Here is a 27,748-nt window from a genome sequence, read left to right on the forward strand (position 1 = left end):
CTTCTGCTAAGGCTGAAACATTCTAAGAAGATGGGGTTTAAATTTGACTTCCCTTCTTTCTCATCTTGATAGCATTTGAAATGATTTTGTTTTTACTTCAAGATAGCAAATGATCTTTGTGACTGTGTCATTAACTACACCTTCCCCTCCCCTCCTCTCCTTTTATGGAGTTTCTTTTACAGTAGTAACACAACCCTGCCAGGAGCAATACTAGATTGTGGTGCTGTTCTTGTCATCATCAGATGGTAGGCTGTTTTTGGTGTTCCTCCTCTGCAGTGCCAATGCTATGTCCAGTTCTCTCAGCTGCTTCAAGAAGCCCCGGTTTGGCAGGATGCATCGGTGTCTTGATACTTGCTCAATGGCATCCACTACTGTCATGTTCTTGTAAATCATCAGGTAAGCCAAGACCAGTGTGGCTGACCGGCTGCGACCCATAGCACAGTGAACCAGAACTTTGTCTGCGGAAACAAAGAGAAGTGATGCAGAGATGACAGTGGGTAGTTTCTTTTTTTGACAATGGAGGTTTCTGTAATGCCCCTGCTGTCTTTGGTGGCTTGACTAACCAGCATTTTTGTAAGGCCTGTCTCTTAACAGGTGGGGAGACTGAGGCTGTGAATCTTACTGTAGTGACGAAACACCATGTACATTGGAGATTACCCGTTTAATCCTAAACCAGGTATCTTTGAATTTATTTGTGAACAAGGTTACTGAGAAGGCCTGGAGCTGCAGCCTTGCATTAAGTAACATATCAAGCCTTGCTGCAGCCTGATTTTGCATGCCTCACAAGCAGTGTGTATGTCATTCTGTGTTTGAACATAATGACCAAGGCACAAGGGTATGGGAGGGTTTGATATGTTGTCGAGCTATCCTTCCATGAGGATAAATGGGGTGCATGGAGGTGCCGTTCTCAGTTCTGCTAGCTAGACACAAAAGCTAACTGAATTTAATTATTTTTTTGTTGCTCTGACAATAATATTCTTTAAGATCTGGATTGCATCGCTTTATGCCCAAGTACCTAATTTGTAAAATATAGCTAACAAGGCTTTTTTAAGGCTCAGTGATATTTTTCAGGGGAGAGGATAAGAAGGGCCATAGAAGTTAATAGCTATATAATCAGGGGGATAGAAAAAAAACACCTCTTAAACAGTAGAAAAACTATTTTAGAAATCTCTGGCTAGTCACCCTTACCCTGTCATGTTGAATGAAGGTAACATTTCCCCACCACCTCTCTGATATGATCATCTCCTTGCAGTAGTGGCCTGTCTCGTATACTGTGAATGCAGACTCTCTGCTGATAGTTTTCATCTCTAAATAAATGTGCCTCAAGATTTAACTCTGTGACATTGCTTGGTTTAACTTTGGACTTGCAGAGGCAGCAAGTCCTTGGCTTCAGGTACTAGCAAGGATGTAAGCCAAAGTGGAACCTTCCCCGTTTGCTGTGTCTGGGGGAGGTGGAGGAAAAGAACAGTAAGTGGGTTCAGGTCTGATTGACAGGTTTTGAAACACTTCAAAAGATTTCCAAAAATGATGCAAAGCCCTTGAGGGGGTCTCACAAAGGGTTGAACTGCTGAAGGAAGTAGATTTGGAGCACTCTCTCTAACACCCTGCTAAGCTGAATTGCCACAGGGAAAAAAAAAAAAAAAATCCTATCAGGGCCAGCAATAGTTTATCTCTGTCAGCTGTACCTAGTGAGAAGTGTTGGGTGCAAAGCCGTGACTCCTGCCGATTAACTCCTTTGCTTCCAGGCACAAGAGGATGTCTTGGCACGAGTAGCATTGTTGTGTAATGGATGCATCAAGAACTGCCAACACTAGAGGATTAATGGTTACAGTCTGCATCCTAATCCCAGCAGATAGTCTTAGAGGCATCTTGGCAAAATTCCAGTCTCTGATAACTAAAAGTACCTCTTCCTCTCCTGGAAAACGATAATCCCTTCTATTATTACTGCAAATATTTGAAATGGATGAAAACTCATTTGTTCAGCCCTTCATGCTTCTCTTTAGAGCTTCCCACCTTGTAAATGGGTTGCTGCTAAGGTGATAAAATACATGATATGACAAGAAGGCTTTGCTTCATGTGGGTGGCAAATGCAGGAGATCTGGGAGAAAATGTACAGTTTTACTTTGAGTTAACAAAGGCAAAAAATGGCCATACAATTTTCTGAAATGCTTCCTGGCCATAGGAAAAGGAAATCTGTCCTTTCGTGTGTGTGAATATTGAAGATCTGACTGTTAGAGCAAAACTCAGAGCAATGTCCCTTCTGTACTGTTTTGTGGCCTCTTCAGTTCTGATGTAAGGACCAGTCTGAGCCCTCTTTCCCCAAGAGGGAGTCCGCTCTTGCAGTCTTTGATTCTGACCACTTACATCCTTCAAGGTGTGATTGAATATAAAATAAAAGTGCACGGAGCCAGAGGTCTGCTGAGTGGTGACAGGTCCCTGAACTATTTTGGTCACTTGACTTGGGCTTGTGTTTCTTGAAAACCTGTCTAGATGCAGCACTCCCCTTTCCAGAGTCAGATGAGTGTTGAATGTTGAGATGTCTGTAGTTAAATGCCTTGGGTCTTTGTATCTGTCTCGTGTTTTGTCTCACATTGCTTTTGTCATCTCAGTCTTTAGTGTCCATGACATCTTCACATGAAAATAAAATGCTATTCTCCTCTGCTTTACGTTCTGAGGAACTAAGGCACCAAGGGAATGAGTACTAAATCTATTGCTGCATTAAGACTGTGCTTTGGCTGCATCTAGATTGTTAAGCTTCTTGGCCTGTTGCAGAAAGAGGCTTCTTCATTTGTATGACAAGTTGTTGAAAAAACATTGACAATTGAGCAGGTTCCTAGCAAAAAGCGTTGTATGAAGACATCTATTCGATGGATTTGACGACTTGGCTGACTGAAGGTGACACCCCAAACTATGCGATAGAGCCGAAGCAAATTCATTAATACATACATTCTAGTCACAAAAGTGGAAACTTTTTTTATCCCTTTTTCCTCTCTCTTGCATTTGCTCAGTTCTAATGCAGAGTAGCAGACGAGTGTAATAGTGTTACTGATCAAAAGTATTTAGCACCATATACTGAAGTCCCATGTTACTACCGCTGGAGATATGTCCTTTGTTACTTACTATAAAATCCTCCTGTTCAGGAGTCTGAATGCTATTTGTCAGTCAGGAGGATGCACGTCAATAGTTCTTTCATTAGGCACTTGAAATACTTAACGCTTTTCTACACCACGTGTGTATTCACAAATAACGCATTTGTGGTGTTGGAGGAGAGCACTAGGTACTTGCCTCCAGTCTTTTCTCCTGTTAGTTTGAGAGACATCAGTCTACTCTTTAGTCTAGCTTCTGGAGTAGTTCTGTTGTTATGTAAATGTGTATTGGAAAGCTATTGTCATGCATTCGTGTAAGCATTCATGATCTTTTGTGAGCCATGGGTATGTGCCTTTTATGTATATCTTTGGCTGGGACAGGAGATGTACGTCCTAGTGTACTTTCCCCTTGAGAAATTTAAGAGCTTGCTCTTCTTTGAGAGTATTACAGTAATTCTTTATTTTATTGGTCTCCATCAGAAAAGATTTTAGGTGTCTTGTCTTATTTAAAAAATATATGAATGTGGCAGACAGTGCACAGCTACAGAAATGATTGCAGTTGGTAGTATCTACTTAAGTGCAAATTTTTTTTGTTTTGTAGATGTTCATCCAGTCACACTCTTTGATTTGGTCTTGTGTTTCAGTGCTGGACTGGTGCCTGATACTGTCTCAGAACTTCCTGGACTTTGTGGTTTTGAAACAAAAAGGTCAATACTCCTCCCGTCCCGTCCTTCCCCGCCCCAGTATTTATTGAGATGCAACTTTTTTCCTAGCCTTTGCTGCTTCCCTTGTGCTTGTTTCTTTACCTCGGTAGACAAAGGTCTTACAGGAACAGGAGGGTGATGAGAGTGAGGAAGTCTGCATTTCTTACTACAGCTACTCCAGTCTGATACTGACCTCTGGCCTCCAGCCATGGCTAGACACAGGTGCATGTTAGTTATCTGCTCCATCCCAAAGGCAGTGCTTCAGACATACTTTTTTGAAATGCCAGGTACCTTTCTTCACAAGCAAGTAAGCTCCTGGAGCAGTTTCTCCTGCTATTAGGACTTTGATTTTTAAAACTGCACTGCTTTCAAAACTTTCTCCTGAACAAGGGAAGGGACTGTTGCTGTAGACTGTACTTGCTGAAACGGTAAAATTGTGAAGACCTGGCTGGCTATTGGGAGCGAGCCAGGTAGTAGCTGGCTACAGCTGAGCTAAACAGCCAAGAACAGAAGCTGACACAAGGCTAGAAACTTGATATGTGACCCTCTGATATTACGGTCTTTGTAGGTCAGCAGGAAAGTCTTAAGTTTCTCGGGTGTTTTCTGGTAAAATATCCTGTAGAGATTTTTTTTTTCCTTAAAAAAAAAAAGTGGGGGAAAGGAATAGAAGTAATATTGAAAGCCAGTGTGAAGCCTAGGCTGTAGCACTTCACATCAGTGTAAAGCTTTCTGATAGAACACTGCTGGAGGTCAGCAAATAATGAATTGTAGTAATCAAGCTGAGAAATTACAAAGGCTTTAATGAAATGTTTCTAGATCTCTGCTGTCAGAGTTGTTTCAGTCCCCTGCTGCTTGGAAGATGGCAGAGAGCAATCTCTTATAGCTTGGGGTAGGTCTGATGGCCAGATAGGAAGGTGGGTTTTATGTTAGTAGAGTGAATCTTCATGCAGAACATGAAGCTGTGGAGTGACAGCCTGGAATCTCTGCAGAGCACTCATGTTCCGCTCCCACTGCTATGCAACTAATACTCATTAAACCTTTCTTAATAGGGACTAATTTGAGGAAAAGACAGCTAATTCATAGAACCTATGCAATGTCCAGTTGTCTTTGATGTGTTTATGAAGGGGTCAAAACAACAGCAAAAAAACTCTTATCAGACAGGATACCTAAATACAGGCTGTGATGTGGACTTTTATCAAAGTGCATGATAAGAGGCTCTTGGGCTGGTACTAGCTCTGCAATGAGAAACGTCCTAGTTACATCACTACCTTCTCTTAAACTGGTTCTCTGCTACAAGTTTTATAGACTCAGTTAAACTGTATTGGACTTGTTTCATTCCCACAAGCTTGAATGCTGTGGAACTCTGCTTGTAATCAGATGTCGTAAATACTGTACTGTTTTCAACGTTTTCAGCACCCTCCTTACTTCTTTCATCCTGAAGTGCATTATCGATGAATTTAGAAGCTGAATAAAAGAACTGGCTGAGCTTGAAAGTGGGGAGATCATCTGCTTCCACTCCATGGTACTCCACAGTCATGTCGTGGTAATATTCTGGTCCTGTGTCCACATTCCGCTGACCGTGGGCCGCATTGAGGATGTGGGTGAAGCCTGCCTTCTCAAGGCTGTAGCGATCTAACGCAGTTTTCCTGTGAAAACAAGAGCTGTCAGTAATTGAAGAAGCTTCTTACTTATCCAGCAAGCCAGAAAAAAAAAAAAATCTCTGATTTGGTGTGTTCTAAATGTCAATGAAACTGATAATGCTTAAAAAAAATCTATCATTTACCCTTGTAAAGATCTTAAGATACTGTCATTCAGAGTGAATGATCCTTCTGGAGTTCATAACTATCTCTCCCAGGTCCTTAGAGCACCTTAAAAATGAATTTATTTTCTGACGCCTTTTTGACATAGGCAATACTGGCTTGTATCCATCTTGTACAAGGAGAAACTTGAGATGCAGAAAGAAATAGAATGAACTATTTAATGTCATAAAAGCAAATCAGTGGCAGAACTTGAAATAGGACCCATGAATGGTGCTTTCCCCTTCTGTCCCATCAATTGATACTGCAAAACTAATAAAAAGAGTCAGTGATATGTGAGTAGTAAGATCATCTGGGATTCAAAAAGAAGCTCTTCATCCCTAAAAGAAGTTACTGAGTTTTTTTCTCCATTACTATTTTAAAAAATAAAAATAATTTTAAGAAATTGACCTTCCGTGGTTGACACTCCCTGTAAGGTTTCCTTTTATTGCCATGTTTGGTTAAACCAGAGGTCTAAAGCAAAAAGAACTAGGTATGAAAATTGGATAGTAGCCTTCGATGAAAACTGAAAGTCATATATTTATCCCAATATTCTAATTTATTCTTGTCCTCTCCTCCCTTGAACAAGGGAAGTCAGAACTGGAAAGGAAATCCTATATTTTTGTGTCATATACCCACTCTTAAGTGCTTTCCAGCAGTCTGAAATTCCTCGAAGAGGGCAGAGTATGTGGACAAGCATGTATAAACTTTTTTGTTCCATTACAGAAAGCTTTTTGAATTTGGAAAGTTTTGTTCTGGAAAAGCTGTCAGGTTTCGTTAGTGCCTAGGAAGACTAGTGAGCTTTTTACCAAAAATTGCATAAACTTCATTCTGTTAATATATTTTCACATAACTGCTGCTGCCATAAATGAATTAGTGTATAATGTGAAACAGCTTTTTTTCCAAACAAAAGTGCCTCTCTCCTTGAATGTTTCCTGAACGTTTCAATGTGTAAAGGCAGCTGCTGTCACACAGGACATTGTGGTGGGCTACCTGTTGTTTCATAATTCTAGTGGTCACAGCTCAGAATAGCTTGAAGTTGACTTTATCTTCCCAGCCTCTGCCAAAGTCAAAATTCCCCTTTGAGCAATCAAGAACTTAGTAATTAGAGCGTTTAACTGCGATATGGATACTGAAGGTCTTACCTATGCTCACTGTTACTTAAATTAGGTTCGTGATAATTGGCTGTTCTGAGTAGATCTTTCTCCATGCAGAAATTCCTTTCTGACAGGAATGATAATGTCTTGACCCTACTGGCATTTTTGCCATGAAGTAATGTCATAAGTCTATGCGATGAGTAAATAAAAACTCCAGTTAGTGTGGTGATGCCTGCTCCGTAGACTCTGCAGGACAGAGAAGCAGCAGGATCTTGCTGCTAGTGCCATGACTTGCCACCTTCACCTCAGGTTAAATAATGCTCACTCTTTCCCTTTGTATTCTTGTTGCAGTGATTGACCTAGAAAGATGTTTTTCTCCCTCCTTTTAGGAGACTCTTGCCTTAGGATTCTCTTCAGGTGGATATACTCTATACGCTTTGCCAGCAAAGGCACTTCAGTTCTGGACTGTAAGGTTGGCTACTACTTGAAAAACATTAAATATCCTGGCCGAAGAGTAAAGGGACAGTGAATAACAACTACTCCTGGTTTTGGTGTGCTTGAGATCAACTACAGATTCTGCCTTCGAATAAAGTCTTGCTTTGTTTTACTTCCCTTATATTGGGATAGAGAAAAGATGTTTTTCATTCACCAGATTTGGCCCAAAGCATCTATCCAGCAAATAATGAAAGACTCATGATTTCAGGTCAGAGACGTGTGCTGAAACAGAGCCTTGGCAAGGAGAGTCCTACATGCTGAATAGGAAGTAAGACTGCAGTGTAGTTAGGGTTAGTGAAAAAATGAAGTTTTTGATGGACTGTAGATACTACCAAGCTTTGGTTTCTGCAAGAGCTGCTAAGGCTAATAAATAGCATTTGAATTAAATAATGAAGTTGTTCCAAGCAAGGACAATGTCAAACAATAGGTCACATGACAATCAACGTTTGGCACTGTTACATTAACGTGAAATTCAATTTTCCTGTTTCCTTGATTAGGTTCTCAGGAGATTGCCTTTTGACACAGTGGGTACATCTGGTGCATTCGTTTGACAGTTGTCCTTACAATCTTGCTGTATGTCTTAGGATCTCATTTTTAAGTGTTCAGTGGCCCCAGTGTTTAATAGCTATTCAGAAAGAAGGGATGCTGTGTTTGACTAACTGCATAAACTGTCGGCTCAGTCTGGCCAAGCTCATGGGAACTTCCCTCTCCACCTCCCAGTCTTGCCTGTAGCTGCATACTGGGAATTCATGGCCCAGGATGGAATAAATCCTTCTCTTTTTTATGTTATCAGTTAAAGGCAGGGCAGCTAGGTGTTCGTTTTGCATCACAATTTGCATTGGCATTGTTTGGCCCTTGTCCTTTTAGAGTTTGGGAATATGTACATTTTTACTCTGGTAGCTTTCTCTCTTTTCTATGGCTTGGACTGGAAATGGAATGAGTAGCAGTAATGGATCGACCTTGAATGCTGTTGCAAAAAGCCCATCATAAATACTTAGATGTAACTAAATCTCCTGTGAAATCTCTTATTTTTGAAGTAAATTATAAGTGTACCAAGGAAATATTTAGAGCGTTACCCACTCCTCTGGCTTCGGCACTGAGGAATTTATATTGTTCTCCTCAATGCTTGGGATAGGCTGATTTTAAAATGTCATCTGCTTTTTAATTACACTTGATACATAAACTAATTCAGCAATATCCTTCTGGACTGAATGTAACCTTGCCCAATACAGTGTTTTTCTTTATAGTATGGATGCACATTTTCTTCTTTCTACTGATGATGCTAATCTAGAAAAATTCCAGAAAATGAATGCTCAGTGTTGAGCACTCAAATCTTGTTAAGATCCCCACATTTTCACTGGAATGAATGCTCAGACTGTGCTGTGTATAGGTGTTGTAGAATCTGTTAGTTGAACCAAGACCTAAGACGTTTGCCCTGGCTAAGTGGAGCATGGTCAGTGTAGGTCCTGTGGCTATGTGGCTTCTGCATCTGCAGGCTGAGCTATTGCATGTAATCTGTTAAAAGCATGTCAGGTACCTTTCTTCAGGCAGGCACCCTGGACAATGGAAAGCTTGTCCTAAGGTTTCTAATACGTCATGTTGTGTAGAGATCTGAGGAAAGAGTTATTTTGTAGTACAAAATAGGGTTCACAGGGCTCCAAGACATGCCTGCCTTGGGCTTTAGAATCTGCATCATTTGAAGAAAGCTGAAGTGACACTTAACTCTTTTTCAAGAGCAAGAGTGCTTGGTTTCAAACTTGATATGGAGATTAGGAAGCACTTAAACTCTTTCTCCTTTCTCTAAATCCCCCTAGTCTTGTACTTAATAATTACGTTTTCATAAGAGAGAGCTCTACTGTTCTTTCAAAAATCTTCCTCATTTTTTTTCTTCTTGTAAAACTTTTCCCCAAAAGCTAGGCAAACAGCCCAAGCTGGACCGCTGCTTGTCATACTGACCCACGTTTGTCTGCTTTTTCACTCCAGTCAGCTGTCTCTTTACCTTGCCCAATGATCATAAATCCTGTTGGGCAAGGATGGCCTGTGCTGAGACTCTGACACTGCCATAATATAGGCGGTTAAACTTGAGGTCATGCTGTGTCTGCAGCATGTTGATTGCCAGTTAACAGAGAGCAAGAAACAGGCTGTTAAGCCCTTATATAGGGGGACCCATATGCTTGTGAATGGAAATGTTACTGTGCCCCTTGAGCTGTTTGCTTGGACTGGCTATAGCCATCAGTGAACTCTGGCTTTGCGTGAAGGACTGGCTTGCCTTCCAACCTCAGCTGAATCTGTAGTGTAGATGCAGTTGTGGAAGCATCTCTCATTACCTGTTTACTTTAATCAGAGCCTAACTTTTTTTGTGTTTCATCATGCATGATGCTCCTAGTTACATCCCAAGGAGGAGAGAATGCTTTTGGTCTTCCTTGCAGTTTTTACCATACCTGAGGTATCAGTATTTTAGATGAAAGAAAGGAATAAATCAAGCATAAATATCTGCAAATATCTGATTGGTTGAAGTGACTAATAGCATAGGATCAGTCAGGAGTGTATGAATCATATACCTTATTGGAGGATTTATAACTCTCTTTCTGAATAATTTGCTTTCATCTAGAAATGGCACAGATTTTTTTTTTTTCCCTTGCAGTTGACTTGCTACCAGAGTTTAATAGTCAAGCTGACAATATTCCTCTTTTTCCCCTCTTTGAGTGCTGCTGTTTCCTAATAAGTTGCAATTAATATTTCTGTTTTTCTGGTTATGGTTGAATTTTATGTAGCCATTGTAAATAATAGTTTGCTACAAATGCCAATGTAGGTGAAGCCATAAGCGTTTGACTACTCTTGCACTTGTTTTCATTTTGTATATCTCCATCATCTGTGCTATTAGCACTTGATTTCCTTTTACATGTTGCAACTGTGGTCTCCAGTGTCTGCCTTTAATGTGTTCCTATGCAGAGAAGGTGAAGTGTGGCGCTGGAAGAAAACAGTGAAAATTTCAGTATAATTCAGTTTAAGAAATGATCTGGGCAGATTGGTCCCATGTAAAAAGTCATCAGCTCTTCAATTCAGAGCACATAAACATATGCTGAAAATTAAGCATACCCAGAAGTCCTTCTCTCTGTAGCAAAGCATGTTAAGCAAAAGCTCAGTGCTTTGCTGAGTCAGACCCTGCATTTACTGTAGGACAGATGGACTCATAAACATGTTTTTAAAGTTCTGAGGCAAGGGGGAGTACTTCGATATGGGAAACGCCACCTAAATGGTGAAAATTAGAGATAAAATCACTTTCACGTGGGCGTATATTGATAATAACAGACTATCACCAAGAGGGAGAACTGACCCAAACAAAAATGTCATCTATTTTCAGATTGTTCCCAAAAGACTATTTACATTTCTTGGGTTGTGCAAGGACAAGTAAAGGTCTTGTCCAAGACTTTTAACTGTTCCTGCTGTCAGTTTTAAAGCTAAAATTCATAGGATTAAAAGCAAGTGCTGTAGCTAACTCTGCCGCCTTCTGGAAGCAGCAAGGTAAGTAGTTAAAGAGAGTCCATCCTTTTAAGTTGCCGTCTCTAGTGTACCAAATCCCTTCTCTCTCTTTTCAAAAATACCCTCATAACAATCTTTAGTCCCAGCTGCTTTCATCAGGAAGATGCCCAAACCAATGGAGTTGCAAGAGAGAGAAAAGCAACTTGCAGGTACTGCAGCCTCCACATCAAGCGTTAAGTATTTTAAAAGCAGCTAACAAAGGGAAGAGAAGGTGGCTCATGCTGAAAACCCAAGTGGATCTAAAGGAAGTAATCCTCTGAAATGCCTCATGAAGGTGTGGGCAGAGCAGCTCCCACCACAGGTGAAGTCAACACATTATAGCTGGTATTGATCAACCAGATGACTGGTATGCTTATAAACTCTTAAGTAGAGCCAAGTCTCTTAAGCTTCACGCAGAGGTTGAACGATGCAAACGTATTTCGGTATAGACTGCTTAAAGCCACAGATTGACATGACCCAGATTGATGAAACAAAAGGAAATCTGAGGCAACATCTTACTAGAGGAGGAATTGTCTCAAACTTTTCCATTTTCTTAAACATTGAAGGAAAGCTCAATGCAGGTTGATAATTTACCAGATGGTCAGTGTCAGAAAGAAGCTTCCTGAATATAGGCAATACTGACACTTAAGAAAATCTGTCAGTTTTCCTGAGGAGAGATGTTGAGAATTTCCAATAATACTGACCCAATTTCCTTTGGTTAACTCCAGCACTGAGGCAAACTAGAGATAGTGTAGCATTGTATCCTCTTTTCTTTCTGAGGTTTTGCTCCATTTCTGTGAATACCTCCTGTTCAGTGTGAATTAGAAGAATTTTTAGGTACCACTGAAAATACTAGCAAGATCTTTGTAATATGTGGTAGAAAAAGATTTGATAGTCCATTTTCCTCTAGCCCAAGAAGGTTGATGTTGTTTTTGTAAGTGATACAACATAGACACAGAAGTACCTCTCTGCTTTCTATACAGCAAAGGCGTCAAACACGTGATGTAGTCAGCCTGTTCCTAGTCTTGACTTTAGTCACTCACCACGTGTTAGAAATCACCTATAGACAGAGATGGGAATTGTTATTTGTCTTGGAAACCATTGCTGCTGGAAGAGGTTTACAGTCCAGTGTTACAGATCTGATTTTCTGGATTGTTAAGCTGCTGTTACAATTGGCAGATTATCATACTAACAGTTGGAACTATGTCCTCAAGAGTGTTGTTATAATCTAAATCTGCAGACACTCCTATTTTTGTATGATTAATGCTGGTGTAGATCTTAGGAGTTCATAATGCTGAACAGTGGGAGGTAACTATTTGCTACCCTGAGTGAGTCCCATCTGTTTTCTCTAGATCAGTATAAATTGTCTTTCTGCTTAGTCACTTGGAAGAAGCCATACTGAATTGTTTTTCTGGACAAAGGGAAGAAGAGAGAATGAGTTTTAGTTAAGCATATATTGAAAATTTAGTTATATATTTTAATTATTGTACACTTCAGTCTATAGGTTTGAGTCACTTGTGTCTTGTTGAACCTTACCTGTGTTAGTTCTCAAGACCATAAGCCCTGGGGCTCTGTTGGGTCAAGCACAGACCATAGCTTTCTTGAAGTGCAAGTTCAGTTCAGCTACATGCCAGAAAATTATTTTTCATATATAACCTGTAAGGAATTAGACTCTGGAAGACTTCTTTTCCTCTGGGAGTAGTTTGAGAACACAGAAGGACCTGAAATTATGATCAGGCTTTAAATCCTAATAAGAGCTAGAGGATGGTTAAGAGGAAAACAAAATCTTGGGAGGCTTTTGTCTTCAGCTAAAATATTCTTTGAAATTCAGAAATGTGGAACCATGAACATCAGCTAATAAGGCAATCACTGAAGAGCTGCAAGAAGAAACTACAAGCTGCAAAACTGTCAAGAGATTTTTCCATGTGACTGCAGAACCAAGCACGCTTGGAATTAGCCAGTAACACTGCCCATGCAAGTAACCTGGTGACCAGTGAAAGAAAGGAGCAAGGCAAAGCTACTTCCTATCGCTTTAGAAAGGTGTCTGGATGTGAGGAGGATACAAGCAGGCACTAATCCTGGTAGCAGATGAATCAAAATCTTGCCAAAGCATGTTTTATTCCTATCACTGGGCTGTCTCCTACAAGTTCCAGTGTCTGGTCTTTAAAAGTCCTTGGAACTTGCTGGAGGAAAATTTCAATTGGAGCTGAACACAGCATGTTGTATTTTGAGGCTTTGATTATTCTGGGTCTGACAGGCTCATGGAGATTTCATTGCCTCTGGGCAACATCTGCAGCGAAGCCTTGTAACAAAAGGATTGAGTGGCCTCACAGGGCTCCTTGATAGCCTGTATTGCATTAGAAGGAAGATGTGGTTACGTAGTCAGGGTAATTAATTAGCATTTCCATAAGCAGTCACAATTCCTGTTAACCTTGTAAATGCAGGAGACAGGAATGAAGCACAGATGTGAGGGCTCTGAAGATAACTCTGCGTGTGTGTTCACTTGATTTTGTTGATGAGCTCCACTAAATTCTTTCAAGATCAACCTTAATTTAGCATGGTTAAGGATGCAAATACACCCAACATCTGTTCACGTCTCCATGGCAGCTCTTTGGCGACCAGTGCTACAGCAAGATCTTAAAATAAAACAATACAAAAAAAACTGCCACACTGAAGGGGAAGGCTGTTGGTCAGAAGTAAGACATGGAGCTGGCCGAGGAAAGATAGAGGTCCCTGGAATTTGCCTACTTCAAATCAAATGTTAGTTCTGGTAATGAAAGCTGCATCTTGCCTGCAGACTAGGTCTCATCTCAGATTTTCTGCTACTGGATGTCAAGTTTGCCCTTATCTGGCTGACAATAGTCATTCTTATGCAGGGAGCCTCATTTTCTGGTGAAGTTTTATGTCTGTTCACCCCCTCATCTGCTCCTCACTTTTTTCCTTCTCCATTGGCTTTCTTGTTCTTTTGTCATGGTCATGTGGGGGACTTGTTTCCCCTTGAAGCACCATTGCTTTTCCTCCTGACTTAAGAGCCATCCCCTGCCAAAATAAAAAAACCTGCCCGGTGTAAGTGGTTGTAGCTCTAAGTAGCTCTCAAGAAGCTTGCTTTTCTGTTCCTGTGGCGAGTTTGTACCGAGTGCAGGTACATATTATATTCAGAGTCACGTCTCCTAGTATTTATTAAATACAAGGTGTAATGAGCCACAAACAATTAAATGAGAGTCAGTGGCTGGTGTCCTGGGCTTAGAGAGTGACTGTCCAAAGACCTGTTGTCTTCTCATACTCCTTTGCTCAGAGGACAGAGCTGTAGCTTCATCACAGAGGTAAGAGGGAAATTATCCTAATGGCTTCATTCAGAATAGTTCTGCTGGTGATTTTGAACAAGGAAGTAGAAAATAGATGCCAGAAGAGGCTGTTCTTTACCCTGAATCTTGAGTTAGAAATATCTAACGAGCAACAGGGTAAGATGGGGAGAGGACAGCTCAACCCTGTTTTCCTGTGTTCCTGAGTCGTTTGGCTAGGCTCTTCCCATGGCATAATTTTTTAATTATTTTTTTATTTTCCTTCTCTGTCTCTAAAGTGGGAGCCCTGGCTTGGTTAAAGCTGAGAACTCTTGTGTGTCTTTCTGTTGCCTCTGGCGCCACAGAAGTAATTGGTCGATGATATTAGGAGTCTTGTAACTTTCAAAGCTGTATATCTTTCCTCTTTTATAAGCTGGCAACAGATGAATTTTAGGACCTTTTAAAAAAAATTATTTAGAACTTTGGAGCCAGTGGGGCTCCTGTTTGTGCCTTACAGTGATCATGTAAAATAAATGTCATGTTAGCACAGAGTGTAGAGGAAAATGGGAAGGGGACCAATAATGCCTAAGGGGCAAGAAAAGCTTACCCGTTTCTCCGCTCAGAGTTTGGGTTGGGGGATTTTCTGATGGCATGTCTCTGTCTCCCTGCTGCAGCAGTCATCTCCGCTTGTCAGAATAGGCTGCTTCTAGCTTAGTCCTGTGCTCAGCAGAGTTAATTCTGTTTTGTGGATTTGTTTTTTTTTTCCAAATCACACTGGGTCTGATCAGTGTGACACATCTCTGCAGCTTTGCCTTCCACAGGGTTCTGTTTGGTTTAGTCTCTTGAGCAATTTGGAAATGCAGAGTATTCCATGTACACAAGCACAGGCTTGGAAATGTGGAAATACCACTGCGGGTTGAGCTATCTCTTCAGTCATTTTTCAAGAAACGCATTTTAGGCTTAGACCAGCCTAAGCTGTAGTCCAACGCATCTAGGCCGTGCTGCTCTGTCAGTGTAGCTGTGGTAGGACTTTAACTCGGAGAAATTACAAAGGACAAATTACTCCTTGAAATGAGACATTTGGAAATCAATCGTGACTAGCTTTAAACTCTGCAGCCTACACTGGTGCTACAGCTGCTCCTGTTACTCAGTCTTTAGCAGTAGACCGCACCACACAGCAACCAGCACTGTGTGCCTATATCTGTAAGGTCTGTGCCAGGCTCTGACTGCTCCGTTGAGCTACTGACAGATGATGACAGAGTTCATCAAATCACATCATCACCACTAATGCTAACGAATAAGGAGGAGGAAAGAAACACCTTGTTCTGTTGGTGAGCTCTACTTAGTACAGCTTAGTCATCTGTGTAGAAGAGATGTACTATGTACACTTACTCATCTCCTATGTAGAGGTTGGGCCAGACTTCATTGATGTGAGTGTACTTAGGGCATCCTTTCCAGAAAAGTCGCTCCAATTCAAATGCACCTGGGGTACAGTAATCCTCATCAGGATCTACTTTGATTGCTGTGTATGCATTTTTCTTCATAGCATTCAAACCTGCTGATGACATCTTGTCCATGGAGTAGTGTGCTCAGGATATGCCAGCAACTGGAATGCAACCAAAACAGAACGTTAATCTGAGGAAGCACAAAGCAAGTGAGTTCTGCTCCAGTTGTGGGATGCTGGGAGCAGCACTGGCCAGGTGTGACTGGGCTGGGCACAGTATAAGAAGGATGTACCTGCCCTGTGGCAAACACACTCACACCTGGATTTCTGCCTCCCCTGAACTAGGCAAGGAATACTTTGTTGGATGAGCTGATCAGCAATGGGAACAAAAGCCAAAGGTTTGTGATCACTGAAGTTCAGCCTCAACTAGGAACATTTTCTGGTAAATCCACTGGTAAGAATTTGGTAGGTCTAGCAGCCTGATCCAAGGGATCTAGAGCAGCTAGGGGAACTGAGGCAGAAATTTAGGATGCTTCTTTATCATTAATTGTGAATCTCCTAAAGGTTTCTCCTTTATGTGATTTTCAGCAATGCAGGGAGATTAAATGTGTGCATTCACATGAATGCTGGGTCTACCTGTTGTACTCTTTCACGATCTTAATGCAGCCCCGCGCACTGAACTTCGTAGACTTTCTGCAGGAATGAGAGTTTGTCTTTTTGCAGCACCGTCTGATTGACAAAATATTTTTAGCCAGGATGGGCTCAAGGACTTCCTTCTGTTTGGGTTTACTCTTTTTTTTTTTTAACCTAGATGCATACATGCCAAGTGAGTAGGAAGAAGCACTGATGAACATACAGAAGGGAGCAATGGAGTAATGTCATGTTGTAGCTAAAATCAGAGTATTGTTAATGTTGCCAAAACCAATATGCTTTGCCTGGTTGTGCTGTCAGAGCTATGTTGCTCAGAACTGACAACCTTGATGCCCTGTGTTTGAGCCCTCTGCTAGTATTGAATCCTTGGCATCAGCTTTACATGTCTCTTGAAGCTCCAGATTCTCTCCTGCTTGCGGTGATTTCCTCAGCTGCTGTCCTGATTGAGGCTTTCCCCTGTATATGTTGCCTCCCTCAGCTGTGGAGTCAACAGTTACAGCCCAGTTAGGTGGTCTTCCTCCTCCCTCACTGTGCTGAGGCTGTGCCTTGCTTAGGAGCTGAGCACTCTGGGCACTGGCAGGCGAGCAGCAGGAGCTTGGAGAGCAGCCTAGAGTTGTCACAAACCTGGTGAGTGAAGTTAAAGGCCAGACACTAACTTGAGTCTCGACACCTTCCCCATCCATACCTTTATGAAGACACTGCTTTAGGACATGGCAGGTAACTATAGGTTTGAAAGAATATTCTTGTCTCTTGGACAAGTGGGTTTTTTGCATCTTGGGTAAAAGCCCAACAAAATACCTGTGATACAGAAACCTTTGCACCAGCAGCAACTGTTCTAGCCACTGCAGGTGCGATACAGCTGCCAGAGTGCAATGCTGTGCTCCTTAGCTCAGGTGTGGTACTGCACTGACCTGTGGTGTCCCCACACATACAATGTTGGGTGTGTTTGGGTCAAGAGGTTTTCAGATTTTTTTTTAATTTTTTTATTACTTGAAGAAAATTTTGCCGGGAGAGAGCTTATGTACAGTACATCCATGTATTGTCAGTAAAGAAGATACAAGGAAGTGATTGACAAGTGATAAAGGTGAAAGCTTTTCAGTCCAAATTAACAGCACTAGAAACTCTGCACACTACCAGACAAATACTTGTGTCATAGATCCAGGCACAATGTCAGAGAAGGATTGTTGTGAGGGACATGTGTGTTGTAATGTCTCCTTTGGTTTTCTTCTATGGATTTGCACGTTTCTGAAGGCAAAGCATATTGTGTTCTGCAATTTGTCAGCAGGAACTTAAACTGCTCGTGCAGCTCATCTTTATGCCACAGCAAACCCCTAGGAACTAGAATTTGGGGCTTGCCATGTGCCTGACCTCCTATTTACCCTGTTGGCAGTTGTCACTTCACCATGTTCTCCTCTTGTCCTCTGAGAAAACTTTCCCTTTTCCCATGTTTCCAGCCTTCTGCAGACTTTGTCTGCTCCATTTCCCTGTTGGGTCTCTCTTGTTTCTCCTCCTGGACTCCCTGATGTCTCAGGGCAGCGATTGCTCCTGTCTCTTATCCCCTTGAAGGGAAAACTTGAACCTTGCAGTTCTGTAGGAGACTTGCAACAGGAAGAGGTGGAGTTGGGCTTGGTTTTATGAAGTGTGCGAGTATAGCCTGCCAAAAATCCACCTTTCTTGCAGGCGACAAATCCTGTAGTGGCTCCCACAAATTTTTTTGTATTGGCCACTGGTGACGTTTGTGTCCTTTTAATTACAAAAATCTGGCTAGTGCCTTCATGCAGCTGTTGTAGAGCTCTCCTGCAAGCAGGATGACCATTTTTCACTGACATCCTGCATACCTGTGGGGTTTGTTTCTTCAGTTTGGGCTCTTTTGTGCCTGTCATGTTCTGTTTCTCTGCAAAACTTGAAAAAGCCAAATGATTTCTGTTTTCCTACTCCAAAGCTAGGCAAGATTGCGAAGCCGGTTTTTGTTTGGCATATGTACACCTTTGTTCAAAAATTGGCTTGTTTTCACTGGCAAGGGGATCTATCTTTCAGCCAAGCTTCCTAAAACGTGATGATGATGTTTAGCTAAGTGGCCCTCTGTTGAGATTTGTAAAGGCCTCTGAGAATTCCAGCTTCTAGCAAATTTACCTTAGGCTCTGTTTTTCCGTGCCTCTGAGTAGCACCAAGTCCCATCTCTGTGCCCCCAGTAGCCATTCCCCAGGAGAGCCTTTTTCCTTCCCTGTACCAGAATTATGCTAATTCTACATGCAGACTCAACAGTGCAGATAATGTTAGACTGTCAGAGATACGAATCTAATGCAGTCTGACTTTGGGACTGAATAGGCTGTTATCTAGAACTTGATAAGAACTGCTATTTGTCTAGTAAGGAATTATCTTAACAGAGAGCCTGTTGCCTTGATGCTGGAGGACTGAATGTGCTTTCTGTTCACAGCTCCATAAAATGAGAGGAGAGGAAACAAAGGATAGAAGAGAAAGCAAAGTAATCAGTAATCCCTCGGTGGCTGCAGCATATTGATTTATTACACCAATAGTCCTGCTCATAGCCTGCAGACCTCAAAACAGGGCAATTACATCTGCAAATGATCATTTGTGGTATTGTAACACCGGCTCAGTTTGAAGCTTGGTTAGCACTCTGAAAGTTAGACCTCTGGTGAGGAATACTCATTTCTGTCTGTCCTGGGAAGTCATATGCTCCCTGAACTTTCCAGTAAGCTATGTTCTTTTATGCCTTGCCAATGCTATCTGCTGTGGAGATTTTAAAATTGGATTAGAGCACAGGAAAGCATCAGTTGAAATTCCTCTAATAAAGCATGTATTTCAGTTTCGATTCTAGACTTAGGATTAACAGAGTTTAACTAGGAGGAGGAGAAGGGGGGGAAAAAGGGGCTGGTTTGCTACCTGAGCTCTGGAATTAATTGCCGTGAAGCATTTGGTTGGGGGAGAAGGACGGAGAGTCTTGTGTTTTTCCAGGAACCAAAGATGTCTAACCTCATCTGGTATCGACTACTCTGTGTGCACCAAACGGAGCTGAGGGATGACTGTTCCCTAGGCCTGCCCTCTCAGATTAAAAAGTGAAAAGCGGATTGGATTTTTTAGTTTTTTTGTGGTTGTTCTTAATGCTGTTGTGGATTTAAGGATGACTGCTTGTCTATATAAGGATGACTGTCTAGCACTAGCCCAGGCAGGGAAAGCTCAGATTTCTTTTGCAGACCTCTGAAGAGGGCAGACCGTCCCCCGCAGGGTGTTCACCCGGTGCAGTCGGATGGCAGACAGATTGCAGAGTTACCCCTGCACAGACTCATAGGAGCAATCTCCCACTCCTTGCACTGCTTCATTTGGGTTAAAATGCTGTGCATTACAGAGCAGTTAGTGCAGGCTTACTGATGTACCAGTGCAGCTTTTCTGTACCAGCTTGGCAGTCACTTCATGGCACTGCACTGTGCTGCAGACACACGACCTTGGCTGTGGAGCTTTCTGAGGTAGGGACGGTCCTCATGCCCTTTGCATAAGGAACTCTGCACCCTGCTTGCTCCTTAAAGTGCTGCTCCAGCACAGGACAGCCCTTCTTATTTCATGGGGGAGCAATGAAGAGGAGAGTCAGCTAGTGGGAACTGCCATTGTCCCAGAGAGGTTCTCCTCAGCAGGAAGGATGGAGCCCATCTTCGGGGCATGGTGAGAAATGAAGCCTTGCATCTGGGGCCAGGAGATCCCTTCCAGCAGGGCAGGGCAATCTGCAGCTCGTCCTGCTCTTCCTCCATGCCCAAGCCACAGCTCCTCTCTTGCTCTCTGCTGTGCTATGCCAAGGCTGTCAAGACCTTCCCCTTCCCTTTCTGCGCCTGCTCCGCGGTGCCTGGTCAGGAGCTGAGTGCCGAGTCCACCTTAGTGGGACCGGGGTACGGTACTCAAGCCTGAGAAATTTCGTCTGCCAAACCTGACAGCCTTCGAGTTCTGCTTCTTAATCCAACGTGTGCCTGTAACACTGAACTGCCCGTACTCACCAATTATGCTGTCAGGGACTTAAGTGTATTATCAGAACGAGGATGATAAAAATTCAGTCATCTGCATTTTTATACCCTAATCTTTCTCTTCATAAATAAGACCAAAGTGCATGTTATCTAATGAATTTTATTTGTTAATCACTTGGATGGCTGGAATATTTCTCCCCCTTGGGTTATATGTATATAAATGAAAATATTGTTAGTGATTTCACAAAATAGTAATTCAGAATAATGGAGAGTTAATCCTCTTTTCATTAGCGAGCCACTTCAGGACATACACTGTGGCAAATTACACTGCATTTTAAGTCATTCTCAAGTACTGTGCACTAGAAAAAAACATTAAACTATTTTTGCATTGATAGAAGTAATTGTGTGGCTAATTTGGATGAGCAGCATGCATTAGGCACAGCAAAGGAATCTCTTCTTTATGTTCACTATCCATTCTACAGCTGCCAAATGGAATTTCTTGTAGAGCTCTTTAGCTTTTTTATTTTATTTTTAACAAAACGAGCAGGGAGGAAAGAAAGTGCAAGGGAAAAAAAGGACAATCTGCTGGTCTATTGGCTGTTTAATTCTGTGAGTGAATACAGTCTAGTGGCTGCAGCAGTGCTATGGCAGTGAAAGGTTTCATTTCTGCACCTTGTTCTGAGTCCCTTGAAATACTCAAATTAACCCAGTGTTTCCAGGAAAACCCTGAGAAGTCACAGAACATAGTGAATCGGTTTAAAATTTGTTCAACTCAAGGGATATGCCTCCCCCACCCCAAAATTTGTAGGGGGTTAGTTAATGCTTTTGGAAAGGTCGGAGCTCTACAGTTGGGTAATCCCACAGATGAGGGGGAAAAAAACTGAGGTTCATATCTAGAGGTGAACGTCAGAGTTTCAGCGGTGGTGTGTACATTTCTAATGCTGGTTTTCCAGATGTGGTGGAAGTTTCTGAGTACTTTGAGACTGAAAGCTATAAGTCATTATCTACATAACAAAATACTATGTTTCTTAATATTTTTGGCTCAACGTGCTGTGCAAGCCCTAGTGCTGTGTATAAAGATGCCAAACAATTTGGCAAGATTTATGCCTGGGAGTTAAGATCCAAGTCAGCTGTAGAGATTTTAAAAAAAAAAAAAAAAAAAAGCAGGCATGCACAGACAAGGATTGTGTTTGCCTTTGTCCTTTGCAAGGACCTATGTACCCTCTCTCTTTCTTTTCTGCATCCCTCTCTGACCCAGGAGGGTTCCTCCATCGCTGCTGTTGTCCCAGGCATATGCACTCTGGCTGCCAATTTGTAGCAGTGTTTGTGTGCCTGAAGCACCAATCTCCAGTGAGATTGGTACAAACATGCAACAAGAGAGTCTAAACAAATAAAAGGTGGGAAGAAAAACGGAGACAGAAGACAATTTTCCTCACTGTTTCCTTCAGAAGAAACAACTGTAATCCTGTTAGCTGTTCTGTCCTCCCTGACATAGGGCACAAGGCTTCCTTGCCTTAATGCCCGCTTCAGTCTATATTTATATAGCAGAATAGTTTAAATTCTTTACCACCCATGTTTCCTGCTCTTGGGAGTTCTCCCAGCCTGTATGACATCAATCACCTGTGCTAGTGGGGCTTTTGATGCTGGCTTTATTACATTTAATTTGGTGTGCACAAGTGTACTGACCTTGGTTTTATACTCAGAGTTGTCTAAAAGCTACTTCCCCCTGAAAATACCAAGCGATCACCAATTCTTCTGGTTTAGCTGGGAGTTAAAGGTTTTCAGCATCCAGCAAGCACCTAAATATATAACTTATTTGTGAATGTGGAGGCAGATTTTAATCTTATTCCTGTTTGATGCTTTCAGATTTTGCTTCCCACCTCCTTCCTCATGACAGCTCTGAAAAAGGAGTGGAGCTGTGATATTTTAAGGATTTTTTTCAAGATGCGAAGTGAGGGAATTAAAATAACCTAAGCGGACTATCTGTCTGTCAACTCTGGGCCTTTCGTGAGATGTCTACAGAAGTAATGACATTTCCAGTAGACCTGATAACCACACCAGTGCAGTAGGAGATAAACATGGTGCCCTTGAAATTAGTCAGTGGTTTGACTCTCAAGTTTGGGGGCTGAATTTACCTACTCCTATGAACACTAAATTTGAAAGAAGGACAATAAAATGGGGAAAAAACCCTCCTGTAATTATTATTAAGAAATCATTTTTTTACATGAAGTGCTTATTACTGAGAAATTATTTGGTTTTTCTTTTCTGATGTTGTATGGAGAGCTGACTTATTTGAATGTGTTTATTTATCAGGTAGAATTCAACACCACGGAAATCAGAGGACGTATCTCTTCTAGGGGGTCCAAACTTGAGACCTTCTTGGCTTCCAGACAACTGCAAAAATAATGCTTTTACTTTTATTTACTGATTTCTTTCAGTTTAATAACTACCTTAGATGAGACCTTCGTGGAGAAACAGCATCTGTAACAAGGGTGTACAAGAGATGGAAGTACCTGAGAGAAGGTAAGGATGGAGAATACCAGTTCTTCTACACTCTCAAAAAAAAAAGTGTGCAAAAGGCTTGAATCCAGTTTAGTAACTGTCTCCAGGTAAGCACGCTCTCAGTGCTGAAGGCAGACAACAATCAGTTCTAATGACTGAGTGTCTTCAGAAATAGCAAGAGGGAATCTGTTGAGCAAGTTCCTGAATTCTTAAGAAATGTGTTGTTCTTCATTTCCAGCCAGCATGCCAGGTACATACCTCCCTTCAGGGTGAAAAAGTACTTACCCTTTTCGAGTATGACTAAGCAGACGGCTGTTTTACAAACTGGAAATTTCTCCGTGCAGAAGCCAATGCACGCGCTGTCTGGAGTGCAGTGTTTGCACTTGGGAGGAGGGTAAACAGTGCTTTGGTTTTCTAAGCTTTTCGTGACTCAAAGTACACGAGTTGAACTGAGAGTTGGTTAGCTGCAGTAACAAAAGCTTGCTTTATTGGATGATTTAATTAAATGAATCTAAAAGTGCTGCTCCCTGATACGCCATCCCCATGACGTTTTGCTCAGATTCCGAACCCTGGGTATAGCCACTGAAGAACTGAACGCTTGCCTGTGTAAGTACCCCAGGGTACTGCAGTGAAGCACAGTGCTGCAAAGGTTCCTTGGGTGGTTTTTCCCCTAACGCTAGACCAAAAAAATGCATTTTGTACAAATGCTTCTTGGGAGGGAGAAGGAGTAAGTCCTTCAAAAAATCTTTCTCTGAAAGAGCCCTTAAAGAATGAAGCAAAGTGGTGGACATCCAAACCTGGAAATCCGCAGGGTACCTGCAGTATACTCAAGTGAAGAATAACACAATCCTGTGTTCCTTATTCCTGTCCTAGTCTTCCCTAAAAACTGTCATTTACTTCAGTTCCTTTATTTTATCCCTGCATTCCTATGCTTGAAGCATTCGGGGACAGTAAAATAGTTCATCCAATGCATTCATCTTTAAACAGTTTAAAACACAGAAGAAGTATCGCCTCTGTGCAATTATTTTCCAAACTCTCCTGCTGTGAATATTCAAAACTAACCAGCTATTTCAACGAATTTCTAAGCCACTGATGACTTTTTAAAAACTTGTTTTTGCTCTCATTCTTTATTGTTGAGTGAACTGGTTAATTTAAAACAGATTAAGCTGAGATTTCATTAAATATTACGAGAGTGCCTAAAGAAACTTACAGCATCATCTGAGAGAATTGTAATTCAATTGGAAAAGTTAGATTTGACTGGAGGGTGGAGCAATTATTGAATAATAAGCAAAATATTCTGGGATGGATGTCACAAAAGCCTGAAAATTTGCATTTTTATTTTTAAATTTTCAAATTTAAATTGAAATTATCTTTAAGGTAAATATTTTTTGACATCTCATTCTCTATTTTATAAAGTCATTTCTGTAACATGACCAATTTGTTTTTTTAAAAATTATAAATTATACTTTCAAACCCTCTTTGTGCAATAGTTTTGAGCTTTTTTTTTCCTCTCTGCAACAAGTTTATGAAGCTATCAGTTTCCTTAGAAAGTTTACCAGCTCTCAGTTCTTTCCCTGGCTTACTAAACTAGATTATAAAAGGAAGCAAAGGAGCACAAGAAATACAGCAGAAAATGTATACTGCTTAGCCTTACCTGTAAGCTTAAGTGGGTGCTCTAGGTAGCTGGGTCCTGTGAAGTGCAGTAGAACGACAAAAGAAATCTTACCAACTTTGCAACTAGAGTCTATTTTTAGAGGAGGATTTGCTGACTCTGACCTTGAGTGCCACCCGCTCCAAAGGACGATCTTTACATCTGCTGGTTAAACTATTCCCTAATGTGACCTGAAAAATTAAACCTGACCATTTAGCTACCTAGCCTCAGTTAGGACTAAGATAATGTGGTGCCTGTGTGTTGACTATAATAAAACATAACTCAACTTTTGTCTTCTTATCCCATTGTCAAGCCTGGTGCTATATGGGTTAGGAGCATTGCACTGCTGTCTTCTGTCATGCTGTGCACAAGTCATTTGGCACTGGCACAACAGGCAATGGGAGAGGTGGCATCCTGACAAGATTGCCATCTCTTGCATGTGCACCACCCGAAAGCCACCTTCCCCTACCTACTGTCTTGGTTTTCTCCTGCACTGCTGCTCTAAGTATTCATCTGGCTTCTGAACTGCTATTCTCTGCCGAGAAAGTGAAATGGTGCTCAGCCCTGCTCAGCTCTGGTGACATGGGCACAGCTCACCAAAAAGAGGTGGAGGTATACTCTTCAACCTTTGGAAAACTCCCTACTTTCCTAAAAAGCTTTCCTGAAAAGGTCCATGCCTTTCTATTGCAGAAAGTCTAAAACTTTCTGTAATAAGCCATGGCCAGATTCATCAAAGATAACATCTGGTTTCGCTGGTGCCGGAGCCACACCTCTTCCACTCCAGCACTTTGTCTGCTGTGAGAGCAATGACCTTCATGGCCCACAGGGCCATCTGCTAGAGGGATCAGTGACCACATGTGAGGAGCTGGTACACAAGGTTCTCTCCCCAAGGAGGTCTCTCCACTGCTTTTTGAGGCCTCCTGATCCCTTCTGTTGAGATGACCATCTTGGAAATGATCTCCCTGAGCAGAGCTGTACGCGCTGCTTGCCTGCCTTTCTGGCTCACAGTGTTTCTTATTCTCACCCCAGTGCATGCTAAAAGCAACTAGTTGTTGATGTATACATGCTTTATAACTTTTTTCCTCTCTTGCAAGAACAGAAACAGTCTTCGGTGAATGCAAATGCCTGTGCCTGATCAAAATTTTAGGTTGCCCAAGTGGTTTTTCCAAAGTATCTAAGTCCCATGGTAGGTGCCATTAATTTTCAGTGAGAGACAAGTTTCTGACTATGTCAGTTCTCTTTAATGCTACTTCAAATCCCTCCAGCCACCTTTGTCATCCTCTGTCTGTTCAAAAGATAAAAGTTCATCCCAGAAAGACCAGGACCGGACTTGGTCATGGCCCGTGGCTAATACTGTGGTAGAGATGTGAAGTAATAACAAACAGCTTCAGTTTGAGTTCTGGGCATTGGATCTGCTGCTGTTTCTTGCTAACAGCATCACTCTAGCCAAGTTTCTGTATTACGGAGCAGCCAAGCTCCTCCCTGCCAATTATTCAGATAGTTGCTCTTAAAATGAGAAAGAGCTTAGATGTTAGAACCTGCTGTGCCTTATAAGTTACCTTGGAAGGTTGTTGTGCAAATTAATTCTATACTGATAACAGAGGAACTTGGTGGAGGAGGAGAAACAGATCCCATATAACAGAAACTAGCAGCGGCTGTTTTATTTTTATCCCTGCAGGTGACCCAGTATGGGGGAATATGGGAAAGATGATACAGCAGATGGGCAGCGCTGGCGAGAGGGGAGGCTGCTATGTGAGGTGTGTGACGGAAGGTCTGTGTGCCCCGCGTGGCACGGCACGGGGATGGGCAGCCCTCTGTTGCTTCTGTTGGGCTGCCCCTCCCCAAGGTTGTCTTTCTGGTGTCAGATCAATGGTATGACAATGTTTTGTGCTATTGTTTTTTTCAGGCTGGCGTTTTGAGTTCCAGGAATATTAAGCTGAAACAGAAGTATTTGTTTGTCTGCCTGGCTGTCAAAACAATATGAGCCCTTGTGCTCCTCTCTCCGTAGGGTCCCAAGAACGTGTAGGGAGGGATTGTTCACCTCCTGGAAAAATGTTCTATTTTTGGAACCAGTTGTGTGTATTTCCATTAGTTTTGCTTTTGTTAAGTAAAAAATACTAGCTGCTGAGATGTTTTGAGGGTGGCCAATGACTTAGAGTGCTTTCGAGCCTGGACACATAGGAAACACAGTAGGAAGGCTCTTATTTTGGAAGAGGTAAGCACCTGCCCTCTGGAAAGTTGAATAGTTGCCTTGGGCTGCTAGAAGCAGATGTTTGCCTTGTTATTGGTCACTTCTGAAAATCTTGGCCAAGCCAATGATGGTGCTTTGAACAGGCAGATCACTCCCCCTTCCTGGACCCCTGCATGCATTCATCACACTCTAGTTCAGTGAGCAGGTCCCTGCTGCCAGTGGTCAGCTCCTGCGTGCGGTCAGCCGCTGGCCCCACTGTGCCTGTCTTAGCAAAGCAACTGCACCAGCCCCAGGATGTGACCCTGGGCAAAATTCATTATCTCTTTATTTTTCATGTGTATTCTGAAAGTGTCCAAGGGCCAACCAAAACCAGCACCAGGCAATACACACCAGGTTCATATACAAGACAAATCCTAGCCTGGAGAGCTGATAGTTCTACATGGAAGAGACAAAGGGTTAGGTGAGAAAAAGGATGATACCCAAGCAGAATGAGCAAGGCTGTGGCCCAAAATATGCCACCTGCTTGATAGGTGGCAGTTTCTCTGGCACAGAGTATGGAGCTATGGGAAAGATAAGAGCTAAAGTCCTGTTCAGGGGGAGGGAGTGGGAAGGGGGGAAAAAAATAAAAGCTTTTTTAAAAAAAACAAAGAAAAATTCTTAGAAAGACTGAATTTCTTTCACGAACACTGGGTAAAGAGGGAGAAGGGAGGGGAAATGATAGATTTCTGGCCAGACCACGCTAGAAGTACAGTTGGAAAAATCTGACACTCTAAGGCCTGAAATTTTTACGTTAGTTTAAAATAAAAGCTTTGAGTAAAGTTCTGCTTTAGAAGACTTCCCTCCCCCATTCCAACCTGGTGTACTGGAAGATTTCTTCCTTGCTACAAAATATGCTATTATTTGGAAAAGCTGGGTTTCTAACAATTGCATGGGAAGAATAAGTATATAATTATATAAGATTGTCCTAATGGACATTTGCAGCTGTACTGAGATGCTAACAGCATGCAGAAACCATTATGTTTCCAGTTGTTTGGCAAAAGTTAAGAAACCTTATATATATATTTCCAAGTTAACCATAAAGTAAATCCAGATGGTTCTCTCTTGCACAGACAAGCAGTCTTTAAACTAGACATATAGCTGTAGCCTGGCTATAACTTGTTTTGATTACTGCAGATAGAGAGAAATGTTTTAAATGACTGTGCACCCTCCTCGCAAAATGCTGCGTGCCCTTGATTCTTGCTGAAGTCAACTGGCGTTTAAGCAGCACTACATAAAACTTGTTTGACAGTACCTTGCATGCATGGGTATCTAGCTGGGCATTACTTGTTTAATTTCTCTTTATCCTGAAGTTTTGCTT

The 27,748-nt window shown here is 41.9% G+C and overlaps 1 protein-coding gene across 1 annotated transcript; it reads right to left on the bottom strand.

Annotated features, from left to right (window-relative positions):
* Window positions 1–210: 210 nt before the first annotated feature.
* On the bottom strand, window positions 211–15,558 carry DUSP29 (dual specificity phosphatase 29). The gene is made up of 3 exons (XM_009984981.2): window positions 15,374–15,558; window positions 5,216–5,436; window positions 211–458 (listed from the first exon to the last, which is right to left on the bottom strand). Exons 1-3 carry the CDS (start codon window positions 15,556–15,558, stop codon window positions 211–213), a joined length of 654 nt encoding a protein of 217 aa, XP_009983283.2.
* Between the last annotated feature and the right edge of the window lie 12,190 nt (window positions 15,559–27,748).

Source organism: Tauraco erythrolophus, chromosome 9 (assembly GCF_009769465.1).
Source record: "Tauraco erythrolophus isolate bTauEry1 chromosome 9, bTauEry1.pri, whole genome shotgun sequence".
Classification (NCBI taxonomy): domain Eukaryota; kingdom Metazoa; phylum Chordata; class Aves; order Musophagiformes; family Musophagidae; genus Tauraco; species Tauraco erythrolophus.

Excerpts from the sequence above, each read along its gene's own strand:
- DUSP29 (XM_009984981.2), bottom strand. The coding sequence starts at position 15,558 with ATGGACAAGATGTCATCAGCAGGTTTGAATGCTATGAAGAAAAATGCA. Across the intron at positions 5,437-15,373 it reads AACCTCTACATAGGAGATGA|GAAAACTGCGTTAGATCGCT; the intron begins GTAAGTGTACAT and ends TTGTTTTCACAG. Across the intron at positions 459-5,215 it reads TGCACTTCAGGATGAAAGAA|ACAAAGTTCTGGTTCACTGT; the intron begins GTAAGGAGGGTG and ends TTGTTTCCGCAG.